Genomic DNA, 14,802 nt, shown 5'->3' with positions numbered 1-14,802 from the left:
GACTCCTTTTCTTGGGACATGGTGGAAGTGCAAGAAAAATGAACAAAAGCACATGTTCAGATAAAGTTTCTTTTGACATTGTGGGAACTGTGGGTTCAAAATGAAAACAATTAACAAAGCAAGATGAGGAGAAAAATACAAAAACAAGAGGCAGGCTTCAAAAATTAAAAGGAGCAAGGGGAAAAATAAATAACCCCAGAGCAAAATGGCAGGGGTAAGAAGAGGAAACAAATGAGACAAATAGCAGGAAAAGGGCCAGTAATGAAAGCCCAGATTACTTGATTCACTCAAGCCATTGCTTTTGCTGTTCAGGGCAGGGCAGGAAGCCAATCTGTTTTCTCTGGTATTGTTTAGGCTACAAATACCATGGCAGATTTCCCATCCACTCCAGTGTTTATGGCCATGGTCCACTCCTAACCACGAAAACATGTGCAGAGGAAACGTGTCCCGAGAAGAGCAAGGGCTGGAAGCGGGAGGATGATACACTTCGGAGCTGAATGACCTCAAAAAAGCACTTCTGCGTTTTTCTGGCAATTTTGTAGAATAATGTCTCATTCACGAAATTCTACAGTGCAAGGATTTTCATCTTCAAAATGGGTACATTGATACCTCTGGGTTATTACAAGCTACCAGCCACAGAGGGCTGCCTGTATTTATACAACACTGCATTGTTTATAATATCCCTTTCAGAAGCAGGAAAATAAGAGTTCTTTCCTTAGCAGTTTGACTCCCTCCCCATCTCCCACTTGGAAAATATTGATTTCCCACCATCGCCTCTCCCAGCAGAGCTGCAGCCAACCTGGCTGCATTTGGTTTACGTCTCTAGGTCAGATCCTCAGCTGGTGTAAAGCCACAATTACTCCTCCTGAATAGCAGCTGCACGAATTTACACCGGTTGGGATCTGGCCCAGCCTCACCAACATCAGCACACTTGTGGGACCTGAATAATGGCTGCTACAGTGCTGCAGGGGATGACAAATATTTGCGAAGGGACAAAATCATACAAACTGGTGGCCTCGTGGGTTTCAGCTCTCGTGTACTAAAGATCTGGGGGAAGTTTATCACCATCAAACACCACAAATTTCAGGCTGATCAAATTTTGGGTGTAAACTATTTGAGAGTGCCATTTTAGCTGAAAAGCAGCAGGGGATTATAAAATTTTATAGTCCAGAACTAACAGCGTGGAATTTCAGCCCGTGTTACATTTTCACTGTCCTGAGCTGTTAAATTGTGAGCACGCTGGCAAGGCACCAAGACATTTCTGCAAGCCAAAAATAACAGAAGAAGCTTGAACCCCCCCCCACCCTCCCCACCAATAAAAGTACCAAGGACACACACATTCAAAAAGGGTTCTTTTAATTAGAAGCAATTTTGCAAAAGAAGAAGTAACTTTCTCATATAAAATAGTGGAGTGGTGAAGGTGAGGCTAACGAGAGGTGTGGAACAAAAATCCAGGGCAAATCCCCAAGGAGACACTGAAGTAAAAGCAACGGCCCGATAACTGTAGTACGCTAAAGGATAACTCTGAAACAGCTGTGTAAGGTGTTCCTACCCCTAAACTGACAGCAGATACCAAATCAGAGGACGGACTCCATCCAAAGAGCAGCAAAGCAACTGGCTGCCAAGCCATCCTAGCACCGTGTTCTTGCACCTTTCTGCTACCCGAGAGCTGCTGCAACATCCCCACAGGTCATGCCACTGCCCCCGAGCTCAGCGTTACCAACCGGGGAGTGCTATATGTCCTATGGGACACCACCAGCAGAAAAGTGGCACTTCCAGACATAGAGAATCGGACATACGCAGGAGAACACTTTGACATAAAGCTCTGCAGCCCCATTCCAGTCTCTATATCTAGTGATTCAAGCCCCAAGAAAGTGCACAGTGATCAAACAGTAATCAACCGAAATCATGAATTTCGTGTCAAGTCTTGAGGCTCTGAGGCCTTTTAAAATGGGCAGGTGGCAGCTCTGAGAAGACAAAAACTCTGAGTCAGTGCCCAAATCTCAAACCACAAAGGTACCTCGCCCCTTGTTCAAACCCGTCCCACCTGTCCCGTGTGACACTTGTGTGCTTATCAGTGCTGGCTCTACGACAGTGGGTGGCAAGCTTTGCACCTCCACAAAGCGCACGCCAACTTTATTTGTCTTGGGGGGCTGGGGTTGAGATGTGAAGGAGAAGAAGAGGAGTGTAGAAATATGAAGAAATTAAGGGACTTGTCAGGTGAAGCCGCTTAAGGCCCATACCCAGCCCAACCTGTTCAGTCTCGGGGTTAACGTGCTCCTAATTGAAGGGTGGCTTTCTGTAAGAAGGAGGTTTCAATGGATTCTGTACAACCACATTGTCATGCATGTGGCTTCTGTGTACACTCAACAGCAACAAACCTCTCCCCACGTGACCTCTAGTAACACCAGGATGTTGTACGGACTCCACACACGCTGGCAAAAACCTACAAAAACGACCTAAGAAATGTGATTGAACTAGCAGGAACTCCAGGTTGAATGAAACTCTTTACAGTACAACCCGCCTGTCTAGCAACTGTTCTATGACAGCTTTTCCTCTCCAAATATAATCCCTCATTGCATGTGCCCTTTTGGCTACTATTGATAAAGGAAATTGACAAAGATAGGGGGCTTGGGGATTGGGTTCTCTTCTGTCTCAGGTTTCTAGGGCTGCTGATTTCTAATAGCCCTGCCAAAAATTCTTTCTTTTTAATAATTTCCTGAAAAATTCTTTCTCTAAAAAGATTTTTTTCTGAAATAGGTTGCCTTGTTTAGTCTGAAAATAGCAAGTGGGAGAAGATAGCAGTGCTCTGTATGTATAAACAGCTCTCTCCCCTCCCTTTTTGGAGAGCAGATTGGATAATGTTTGGATGACCCAATGGATTTCTTGAGGGAAGCAATGACAAGGATAATAAATGTAACCCCACCTCACGACAGACATGGATATTTATTCTAAAAAATTGCTAAAGCAGCTTCTGGCAGAGACCTGGGTATAAGCAGAAGAAATGAGATCTTGGCCCATCTGCAAAGCATCACTGGTTTTAGCCTCCAAAAGAGGAGGAAAAAAAATATCCTTCTGGGTAACAGAATTTTTTTTTCTCCAGTAATACCAACTGCCTCCAAACTGGGGTCACTGGCCACAGTGTGATTCCTTTAGTACATGCTGCTGAACTCCTTTGCCTTGCGCGTTGCCCCTACTCCCTGCTTTCCTCACAAAGCAGTTTCCAGCTGGTGACTCCCAGGGTGGGGAAAGAGAGGCTGTCACTGCTGGAAGTAAGAGAGTGCCCCCTCCTGTCCCTTCCCACCACTGCCGCTTGCACCCCAGCAGCACCAGCTGTGAGCCAACCTCAGGGCACTGGGATGGGAATGGAAAATATCCCACCTGAAGGAGCAGGCTCTGGATGGGGACACTCCACGGGTGAGACGGAGTTTTGGAGGACAAAAGGCCCCATTGGCAGTGGGTTGGAACAACACCAGGGGCTGTGGGAGGCTCCTTCGCTCAACATGCACTTTTGCACATGGTTTGTAATAGCGCCGAGCCAATGCTCAGTCCCGCGGGGAGGGCTGCGAGCATCGCTGAGTGATGGCTGGTGTCAGCTCAGCCCTGGGAGGGGGGCGAAGGCTTGGGCACTCTTTTCCTGCAGGGAATGGGATATTTCCATGGCTATTGCATGAAAAATGAGCTCCTGTTAAACTGTTCCCTAAAATGTCTCCCTTGGTCATTTCATAACACTGTTTTTATTTTTTAATAACAGTCACCCAGAGACCTGAGAAACAAGGCAAAGTAAATAAATAAATACAGATAAAATATCCTACAAAGAGTTTTCCACAGAAGCCTTCATTTTTCAAGACTGTTCTAAACAGAAAGAAGGAAACAGAAGTAGATTTGATGGGTGAAGTTATTGTAACATGACAGCTAATGTTTAAAAGTTATATTTCAAAGCTGTAATTCCCAAAGATTACAGCTATGAAAGAGAGCTTTCTTGCTAACTGATGGAGTGTTTCCTTCTAGATAGAACAATTTACCTGATATTAGAGGTAAATAAAACCTACCTATTCATCATATTTTGCAAGTGTAGCATATGAATAGGAAGGCACAGGCATCATGCATGTAGCTATACACGTCCTGGGCAGAACATATATCCTCCTCTCATCTTAGGAGTGAGCAGGGCAGTGTACGTCCATGACAGGTGAATGCCTAAGTAAAATAAACCCATATGTAAGAAAAGCCAACTCCTAAACAAAACAAAACCAGGAGTGATAATAGCCTGGAATGGAACAGAAATGGCTTTGTTCAGATCAACAGGTCCTAAAGGAATCCAATCTAACCTTTTCATTTGGTGGCAGTCAGAAGAAAAGGGCCATACAGCCATGTCAGCAGGCCCACAGCAAGCACAAGCACTTTAGTTGCAGATGGCACTGAAAAAAAAGGGATAGTTTATTCTCCTCACTTTGTACAGACTGTACTGCTCCCCATGTCTTCCTTCAGTCAAACTGCGGCCACAAAGTCCTTTTTCTTTATTCCCCGTGGTTTCCTTGCCCTTTTGCTCAATGTGATATCAGAAGAGTCCTAGGGAGTAACTTCACCTTATATCAATTCAGATCTGACAATATTCAGGAGGTATGGAGCTAATCACACAACGCTATCCTTTGGAGCAATGTCTTCAATATTTGATCTGCTTTATTCTAAACTAGATCTTTAGGTCCCTTAGTGATCCTTGAAAGGTTCCTCCCATGGCACTACCTCTGTTGGAGTTAAGCCCCGTTAAAATTCCAACATCAACTGCATTGTTATGTCCCATGTATATATAACAAGAAGCTCAAAATACGTAATCTGATGCAGAAAATAGCAGGGAAGAAAGAAAACAAAACAGAAAGTCACATAGATAATTTTGCCTAAGAAACAAACAAACAAAAAATAATCAGACTGTGAACAATTTTTTGTTCAGTTCAGTAATTAAAGCAAAGTCCATATGGCTTAAGAGAACAGTCAAAGTGCACAGAAGGCAGCAGGTTTTTTTTTTTGTTTTGTTTTGTTTTGCATTCCTCTTCACATCATCCTCTTTAGAGCCTCTTCTCCATCCCACACACATCCTACCCAGGTGCAGAGAAGGGGGCGCCTCACAAGGATTTGGCTCAAGCTTGTACCTTTGCAAGTCCCTTGCTATCTAATGAGCTGTGGATAATTATCCCAAACTCAAAAGCACTTAAGCACACCCACTGGAGTTTTCGGTTCTGAACCTTTGTCTTTCTGGAGCCTGTGGAAAAGAACAGCAATCCAGTGCCAATGCTATCCAGAACCTGTATGCACCAAGGGCAGCAGTGCTCAGAGGCAGTGCCAGAGAGTAAAGGCAGTTCTGAATTGGTTTGCCCTGTCCGAGAGGCACTGAAAGGTGACAGCAAGGCTGAGCTTGCCCTTGGACCTCCCCTGTCTAGGTTAGGTGCCACCAGGCTACTTCTAACCAGCCCCCAAGGGCAAGGACAGGCAGCCGCTGTAATCAGCATTAGGTTGGTTTCAGCAGCCTGCCTTGAAGACACCGCCAGGCAGTGCCACAGCTGTCCCTCAGCCCTGCAGAGAGGACGGGGACAATTTGCAATAGGAGCAGTGCCCACACATGTCCCGATGCGATGTTAGCAAGCAGCGGGATGCCAACTTTCCTGGCTGACCTGCATCCACCTGGGAGGAAATGCCAGATGCTGGAGTGGCAAGGACGTGCCTCTTTCCAAATTTACCTTTCAAACTCTTGCAGTAAAAAGCGTAGTGATCCAGGACTGCTGCTAGGTCCAAGGGCTCGACTCGATTTCTTTAAACCCCTGACAATTTTCGTGTGAACAAAGAACTTGCTGCTAAACATGGCAGACTCAGGAAAAGGACAGAAAACAAAAAGAAAGCTGTACAAAAGGATGGAAAATAAACAAAAAATCTCCCTCTTCTTTCCAAAGCCTGTAGCTTCAAGTGCACAAAGCAGGCTGTAAATGTGCACAAGGTAATTCATGACCCCAATGCTTGAAAAAAACGTGTTAGCTTTATTTGGAGACACTTTGTTGCTTTTCCTAGATAAGAAGCTGAAGAATCAATAAAAGGCACCTGTGGACACCAAAACTCACCCAAGCCGCGTGACGTGGCTTCAAAAATCAAACAAACCTAACTACCGTGTACCATTTTTACAGATCAGCAAGCAGCACTGCAGAGTCTGGGCAAGAAAGGATGCTCAATTTCTATTGACAGGGCAGGATAACTTTCATGATCAAAAACCTCATCAATTAGTAGACTCTTTAGCTTGTCCCCGCAATCTTAATTGAAAGATTCCTCTGGCTTGCTGGGTTGTGTCCTTTGACTTTTAAAAAACGAAACAATTCAAATGGCACATGCAGTCCACAAGGGAGGATTAGAGCCCCACCAAAAATAAATCGACCTTGCATCTGAATTCTTCCCACTTGCTTCACCCACTGCTGCCCACAGTGCTCTTTTGAGCCACCTACTCTTCTAAAGGCCCTGGAGTTGGAATATTTAAAGATTGCAGCAGGCCCCATTTGAACAAGAAAGGAAAGCAGGTCAGCAATTCAGCATACGGACACCAGTAGTGAGCCTAGAGCAGACACAGTGACACATCTGAGCCTAAGTGAATCAGCCAGTGCTCCTAATGTGAGGAGCAGCAATGGGGAGAGGAGAGAGGAGGGGTCTGCTTTTCACGTGAAAGTCTGTCCCTTCTCTGTTTTCCTACTTGACCCTGATGGTAGGGAAAAATTGAAAAGAAAAATAGAGTAAAGCAAAAGGAGCCTGGGAGGTTTTATGTTCTCTCTTCAAATCACATCACAAAGTCACTCATTGCATCTAGGGAATTCACCTCCTTGTTTGGACGTGGGATAGGAGGAGGGCAGAGAAAGAAAGAGGGAAGAGAAGGGCACGGGAGCTGCTTCCTGAAGCAGTGTTACAAAAAAGTGGTTAAAAAACCCCTACTATTCACAAGTGGTTAAAATCATCACTTTGCAGAATTCCTTTTTTTTTTTCCGTTTTTTTTTTTTTTTTTAAACAAAGGTTCGGCTAGTTCAGCTCCATACTTTTAGAGTTGATTGTCTTCGGGAAAAAGGAAAACCAAAACCAAAACAGCCTCATTCGTGTTCCCATCTGCTCTACCCTGATAGAGAAGTTATCACCCCCAGAGTTCACCGCCCCGGCCACGTGCGCGCGGTCACTGCGACGGGGCGCCCCGCGTGCTGCCGGCGGCTCGCCTGGGCTCTTCCCTCCCAGCCCGTGTCACACAAAGGAGGAGAACCCTGTCACTGGAGTCCGGGAGCCGGGCGCAGGCTGTCCCGTTGGGGTGTACACCCCTCCTGAGCTCTGTGTCGTGATGACAGTCTGGAAATAGGGTTCTGTCTCGCTGGCTGCGCACTCCTCGTATCTGTAGGACGCCGGGTGTTTCACCCCTTTCTGCTGCCGCTTCCAGGAGTTGTAGTACGTGGGGTCGCTCATGTAATGGTTCACAAAGGAATGCTTGGGCAGCTCGTCTTCGTAATCCGAGTCAGTGGCCTGGAGCATCAGGGAAAAAAAATCAGCCATTAGCATCTGTGATTTAGCTTGCTCCACTCTAATAGAAATTAGAGACAAGTTTAATATCAGCAGCTGACAAAAGCTGTAATTTTAGGGTAAGGTGGGTTGTAATCCAAGTGTAATACACGCTGGACTGTAGGAAACAACTGCTCTGGTTCAGCCAGGCTTTGCTGCTAGAGGGAAGGTTCCTCAATGATCTCTGATGCTAAGAGATACAGAAAAATCCATTCTAATTCACTGCAGAACACTGCTGCAAGTGCTACAAGTTCCTGTTTTGACAGAAGATGCTGAGAAGGGTAGAGACATTGTAGGGAAACCAACAGCTTTCAACCATATAATCAAAAAGATTGCAATTACAACAGCAATTGAGAATCTGTCTTTTTCTGGTGCAAGGACTGACAGAATGCCTCTCATGCAAATGCACACAAGTTAGCCAGACGTGCTGCTGTTTATGCTGGTCAGATCAGGGCACCTGCACAGCGCTCTGAGTCTGGCTTGCAAGCCCCATTAAATATTGAAAATTAGTTATAGCACTGAAAGGGAATTAAGCAAAACTGCAGTTTATTTCAGGCAAACAACTCCATTCTGTATGTTCTATCTGATTATCGGTGGTATAACAACGCACCCAACCAGCAGCGCTACAGGAAAACAGAAATGCAAAATCTGGAAAAGAACTGCCAGAAGGAGGGGTTGCTTTCCTGACACGGCTCACACGTAGGCCAGTGTTCAGAGAGGATCTTGGCCCTTCAAACATTTACACCTGGTGGCTGGTAGCTTCAAAGCTTGTATCAACATCTAGCTGGAGCTGAGGAACTCTATTGAGATGCAACCAGATCAGCTTTGTGTGCCTGCCCCCTCCCCAGTACCGCTGCTGTGATGCAGCTGGAGGAAGCACAGAGGGCTCATCCATCTCCTCCAAAGAGAGACCACGGCAAAGCCTTGGCCACTGTATGAGTGCACATTTTCCTTCTGTTCCCAGTAATGTTCCCACTAATAACAGCCACATCCCATACAGCACACAAACATTTACTCAGTCATTGCCATATCTCACGCCTTCCCTCAAAATCTCTGGTCTGAGCATGCAAAAGCTTTCATTCCTTTTTTTATTTCTCCTGATACCCTGCATACCCAATTCGAAAGGCAATTAAATATCAAAGCGGTAGCTGCCTAAGACATACAAGAGAGAGATGGGTAAGTGCAACTTGCAACTGTTAGTTGCTGCAATTAGTTTCAAAAAGTTGGTATCGTTCTGATCTATGACACCCCACAGCAAACACACATCCTCCTTGATCCTGCCTGCCACACAACTAGTCTCTCCTTCTCTGAAGCTCCTTTTTAATGGTCTCTGAAGAACAACCCTCAAATGCCTTGCAAACCATCATTTGAAAAGGGCACCGCATCCATCATCTTACTTCTTTGCTTAGGTAGCTGCTTCGATACTACTTCGTGAGCGTTTTCCAACGCAGTGGGTGATGGACAGGGCTGAGAAATTTTTCCCAGAGTTTTCTGAAAGTCTGAGCACTGTGATTCTTCACAGCTTTGCAAAATTTCCCTTCTGCTGTTAACCATGCTCTGGCTTTTTCAGAATTATCTTGTTTGATTATTTTATGAATGCGAAGCTCCAGGTGCCCTGACATGTAATTAATATTACAACAAAACCCCACCAGCATTTAACAATTATTCCAGAAGGAACCCAGCAAGTCTATCACCCAGAAAAACCCTCCTTTGCACCAGCTGCCAACCTCGGGAAGCCAACACCAGACTCCCTCCAAAGGCCATCCTGAACAGGTGGTTTTTGCAGCATGCCTGGAATATCCCCAGATTTGGAATACTTCGCAGCCAGTGGGTGCAGAGAGCACTTCCAGAGTCTTGGCACTGCTGCAGGAACCATCCTGCCAGCACTGCCCTGTCTATTTTGTAAGGCGCTCCAACAAAAGCGCCTCTGATGACTGCAGATGTGGCAGCATGACAGGGAGGGAGGCAACAGCTCGGGCAGGCTGGTCCTCAGCTGCAGAGGCAACCAACTTTTCCTGCAGATCTGATTTCCTCATTCCTATCGAGAAACAAGTTGCACTTGGAACCAGCCTACGTCTCCAAACATTATGCTGCAGCTTCACAGTCTGATGTTAAGGTAAAAAGTGCCTGGGGAGCTGGGGAATCATGGCAGCACCCAGAAGAAAAGTCTCTGCATCCTGAGCAGAGGCAGGTGGCTATGGCTTTTTCACCAGAAACTTGTAATTGAGCTTCCAGATGCCATGGATGGGCTCCCTCCATCAAAGGCACAATGCTACCACTGCCCTTACCATGTATTCCTACTCTTTCCCCAGACCAAAGTCAGTCTTAGTGCCTTGGGCACACTCAGCCACCCCCAAAGAAAGAAGCCCCTGCTGAAGAGAGGGATCACATCGCCTTAGATGAGGTGTCACAAACAATAAAAATAAACAAACAAAAAAACCCCCACACTTACTGGTTTTCCTGATGACCCCACAGATGTACAGAAACATAAAGATGGTTAAAAGGGCAAGAGATCTAAGAAGAAATGCTGAGAAGCAGCTGGATCCAGAAAACGAACGCATTACTTGCTAGGTATAACAATACCGATTCAGCCACTTGATTTCTGTCCACTGCTAGGAGAAAATACTTACCCACAAAACTAACATAATTTCTGTACCCAAGCCAAATCCTTCTGAGACTGCCAGAAGTCAACATAATAAAGAGGAGAAATACTGGGAACACTTTTAGATGGGCTGCTGCCACTTGAAATAGTGTCACTTGGACTTGCCATGAACAGAAAGAGGGAATTTAAAACTAGGCCACCTGCTGATAATCTGTGCGCTAATTAGTCCATTATCCCTACTGAAAGAGAATACTAATTTAGTGTAAATAAGGCCAGTGCCTTTCAGAAGGGACTTTTATGAAACTTGTGTACCTGCACACGCATCATCTGACTTCAGCCTTTCACCTTTGTTTGTGTTGATGCTGGAAAGGATAACCTACTCATTAATCTTGATACATAGTTTTTTCTTCACATTTCCTTCAAAATAGGCAGGAACTGATTGCTCTGTCCATGTTTCCAAGTATCTTCTAAGGTCTACTGCAAACAAGGTACTAATAACTGCCCTGACCAGCAAGGAATTCTCCAAATTACAGCCCTACATCCCCCTCTGCCCTGATGAAAATCAAGCGCCAGAAAAATAAACGTTCTGCATGACAACATAGACAGCTTATACTACAGGATTACTTTCTAGTGTTTTTTAAACTATTGGGTAAACAGAAATGCTGCAGGGCTTTCTGCTTTGTTTTTCCATTTTCCCCGCTCTGCGTCGCCCTTCAGTGCGGCTGTGGCTTTGTTACCTTGGAAACCTCCATAGGCTGGAGCGTGATTGGGCGTACTGTGACATTACCGACTGTCAGCCAGGGGTGCACGGATGCCCATGCAACAATAAATACAGAAAATGAGAGGCTATTTACGTATTTTATTGATAGCACGGAATGCACAAATGCTGTTCAGAGGCAGAACAGCCACCAGAGCTGGCTAGCTTAGTCAACGGAAAATTTGAAAATAGTTCCAATTATGTAAGTATATATTTATATTAAGTTACTTGAGAAGAAACGGCTTTTGGAGATTATTTCTAAAAATGTAGATGGCAGCAGCTTCTCTTGGTTGACATGAAGTGCATATGCTGTAAGAGATGAGGTGACCTAGAAGGGCAAACAGACTTCTCTGGACATGGCAGCCCTTGCTCATTGAATGTGTCATCTGCAGCTGACTTCCACATGGTGCCCAACTTGTCGAAATCACTTGAGAACTTTATTGGAAACGAGCTAAATCATATTCCCTAACAAATGTTAAGTGGGAACTTACAATACGAGAAAAGGAAAATCAGTTAGACTGTAGCAAGCAGCTTGGAAGACCAGAGCATCGCCAGCATTCAGCACTGACTGATAACGGGTGCAATCTGTGAGGATGTTACCTCCTGAAAACAGTTTTTCGAGACCAAAAAGATGCATGAGAACAAGCAAACATACAACACCCTTCCCTACCGCCCAGTAAAACTGCTCTTCCATGGCTGGATGACACTGCAGATATATTATCAAGTTTCTGCACGTGGTGAACACCAAATTTCTTCAGATCGTCTGTCCAGTGCTTTGTCCACTTGACTCATTATCTAAAAGCCTATTATTATTAATCATTTAGAAATTACACTTTTAGCACTCTTGCTCCATACCTGCCAATTAAACTACTTTAACCTCATTAACAGTACTGGTGCTTGGCTTTCATGACATGGAGTAAGTTAACCACTTGATTTATGAATTTTAGAGTACTGCTTGGTCTGCTAGATTTTCTCGTCATTTCTCTCTTGTTCTCCTCTTCAGGAGGGAGCTCAGAGGAAGGCTCCCAGGCAGCTGTGTTGTAAATGCAGTCAGTCAGCCTGAGAGTTTCTCACAAACTTCTTCTTCATGTTTAGTAAACCCCACGAGACTTGAAGCCAGCGAGCTCCCTTCTTTTCCATGTAAAATCTTGACACCTCAGGCAATAGGGGTAAAACTGAGAAGCAACAAGATGACACGTGGGTTGAAAGCAAAAGCACAGTTTTTGGCCTTGCCTGCCCTTACATGAATTGTATTAAGTGAAATTTGAGATCCACACAAAGATGTATTAGAGGAAAACAGCATCAAGACCCACCCCCCCCCCCTTTGCTGGAAAGAACCAAATGTTTGGAGCTCTTATATAAAAAAGATACCTTTAACTTTTCATATAATAGGAAACACCCTTCCCTGCTAAAAGAGATGGAGACTCTGAAATTCTCAGAAAACAGCTTGTCTGTTAAGATATCCTTTGAGAACAGAAACCAAAAGAACAGAAAAGACAAACAGGAAGAGCTAATAGGTACACAAATATTTGAAAACAGAGCGGTCAAACATCTACAGCCACCTCTGCTCCCCTCCACCCTCACCTCCTGTCTATACCAGCCAACGTAAACAGCATTTTCAGGCTGATCAAAAGGCAGCATCTCCTCTTGCTACCTCTACTGGGAGCCTATTAACATTTCATGCCTAAAAGCACTCCCCACAAAAAAAAAAAAAAAAGCAAGCATCAAAGACATTATACAGAAGGGCTGCATATCTAAACCCCAAGGAAAAACAGGAGGCACATTTTGTTCACATACTCACATGCACAAACAGATTCACGAAAACACAAGAATCTCAACTGAGACCTTCAGGCTTGACAGCAATACACAGTAAATAAATAATCTTAATAATAGCATGAGAAAACAAAACAAACCCCACTTTCTTCTATGTTGCACGAACAGTGCATATAGAAGGCAGTAATGACACCCTGTAAGACAACTTCTGCGCATTACCAGGAAATACCACATGGGGCATTGAAATTAATGTCAGAAGGTGCTAGAGCTAAATTCATGATCATGCTCAGCGAACTGTTTTAATGACAGGTTTAATGCTGGGTTGTTACAGTGACATGACCAAAGCACTGTGGGTTTAATCTGGAGGTAACACTTGTGCCTCGCACAGACAGCAGCTCCAGCTACACCAAGGAAAGCTGCCGACACGCTGGGTCGGCCATAGGGCAGCGCAAAGCAGCAGGCTGTCCGTGGTAATTAACAGGAGGTGAGAGCCAGGTAGCCAGGAAAAGCAGCTGTAGCTGCAGGTGCAGAAAAGCTACAGATGAAAACTGTCATCTTCTTTCACTACTTGCTGCTCCTTGATTTATTCTTGCTGGAAGGGTCAGGGTTGGAGTGGTTTGGCCCACTGCTCGCTTCTTGTGCTGTCAGCTCAGATTCGTTAGGCTGTCAGCTGACAACACACAATTTGAGAGACAGATTTACCTTTCTGTACGTCCCTTGAAGTCTGCCTATTCACCCATGGCCACTGTTGGGCTTCTGCAGACCATAATCACTTTACTTCTTCTTAAAGGGGACGTGAGACAGAAGATAGGGCACAGCCAAAGGTATAATGCTGGCATACAACCACCTTCCTTGGAGAGCAGAGTCTGAAAGCAACCCGAGATCCTTTAGTGCTAGCTTAATGTTGTGGACTGGAGTGTTTGAAACCCGAATGCTGGGCTCTCACAGCAAGTGCTGTCCCTGGCAGGTTACTCATTCTCCGCTTACTCCCCCTGTAGCACAGGCAGCAGTTATCACCACAGAAGACCAAACTTCCAAAGCTTAGTGTTTGCTGCAGCTGTCTAAAAAAGGCACGGTGAAAACTTCAAAGCACATCCCATACTTCAGTCACTGCAGCCGTCCAGACCGTGTCCAGGCAGTAGCTGCAGCCAGCTGGTTGTTTTGCAGCACATACTTGTTTGCCCAAAAGCACTCCGTCTTTGCAGTCTATGTGCAGAAGGGGATGTGCAGCTCCTTACCAGAGAGGTCAGCACACGCTGACTGACTGGTTGCGTTTGCCTTTCCGTGTAACACTGGAAAACTGTGAATATCTGCCAAGGACAGATCTGGAATCTGCCCTGGCTTGGTCCTGCTTGTGATTCCCTCTTGGGACATTTTAATTTTAAAATGTGATGTGAACAGCCTGAGGAATAGGACATTTTAAAGTCACCAAGACAGACAAATAATGACAACAGTATGAGGCAGGCATGGGAATGGCATTTCAAAGACTCTCCAGGATTTGGGGGGAAAATTGCTAAGCACTTGGCAAGGCAAAGGCAAACACTTACCTCTGACTCTGATACTTCTAAGGGCTTCTCATTCAGGCCCAAGCCCTCGGTCAGCACGGCTCCATTGTACTTGTTGCAGATATCCTCATCAGAGTAGTGCAGCCCACCCGGGCTTGGGCGAGGAGGAGACCTAGGAAACATAGCAGGTCAGTGTATGGGATATTGTTTTTTCTCTGAAACGATACAGTTAAAGAGACAATTAAATCATGCTTAGAAGCTAGTGTCACAGCCTAGGGCAGTGACTTGGGCAGTAAAGTCCTCCCTAGATCCTCCAGAAAACAGTCTCATTTTGCCCATTTAACAGCTGCCTGAACCTAGATGAAAAGCCACTTCCAGGAGCGTGGTGTTCCAAGCTTCTTACCTGGTTCCATTTTTCTTTGAGAAGGTGCTCTTGATGTTTAGGTGTCTGCTGTTGAGCTCCAGGGCAGTGAAGCCTCCGTTATCTAAGGTGACCGACTCTTCCACATTGGAGATGGTTTTACCTGGAGCCAGGCAACGAAAAATTCAGCTGAAACATGGGTATTTTTCCCCCAAGTACAACTGTAAGGAGTCACTAA

The 14,802-nt window shown here is 45.2% G+C and overlaps 1 protein-coding gene across 7 annotated transcripts in view; it reads right to left on the bottom strand.

Moving 5' to 3' along the window:
- Positions 1-1,339: 1,339 nt before the first annotated feature.
- SDK1 (sidekick cell adhesion molecule 1) overlaps positions 1,340-14,802 on the bottom strand; it is a 393,578-nt gene continuing 380,115 nt past the window's right edge. For all 7 annotated transcript variants that reach the window (XM_080556193.1, XM_080556194.1, XM_080556195.1 and 4 more), the window contains 3 exons: positions 14,607-14,727; positions 14,246-14,375; positions 1,340-7,530 (listed from right to left, as the gene is read on the bottom strand). In XM_080556193.1, the coding sequence (XP_080412319.1) occupies positions 7,258-7,530; positions 14,246-14,375; positions 14,607-14,727 (524 nt within the window). In that variant the 3' untranslated portion in view covers positions 1,340-7,257. The remainder of the gene's footprint in view (positions 7,531-14,245; positions 14,376-14,606; positions 14,728-14,802) is intronic.

Source organism: Anser brachyrhynchus (genome assembly GCF_964034855.1).
Source record: "Anser brachyrhynchus genome assembly, chromosome: 15".
Lineage (NCBI taxonomy): Eukaryota > Metazoa > Chordata > Aves > Anseriformes > Anatidae > Anser > Anser brachyrhynchus.
The sequence above is the reverse complement of the archived record's forward strand: the minus strand, read 5'-3'. Positions and strand labels throughout refer to the sequence as shown.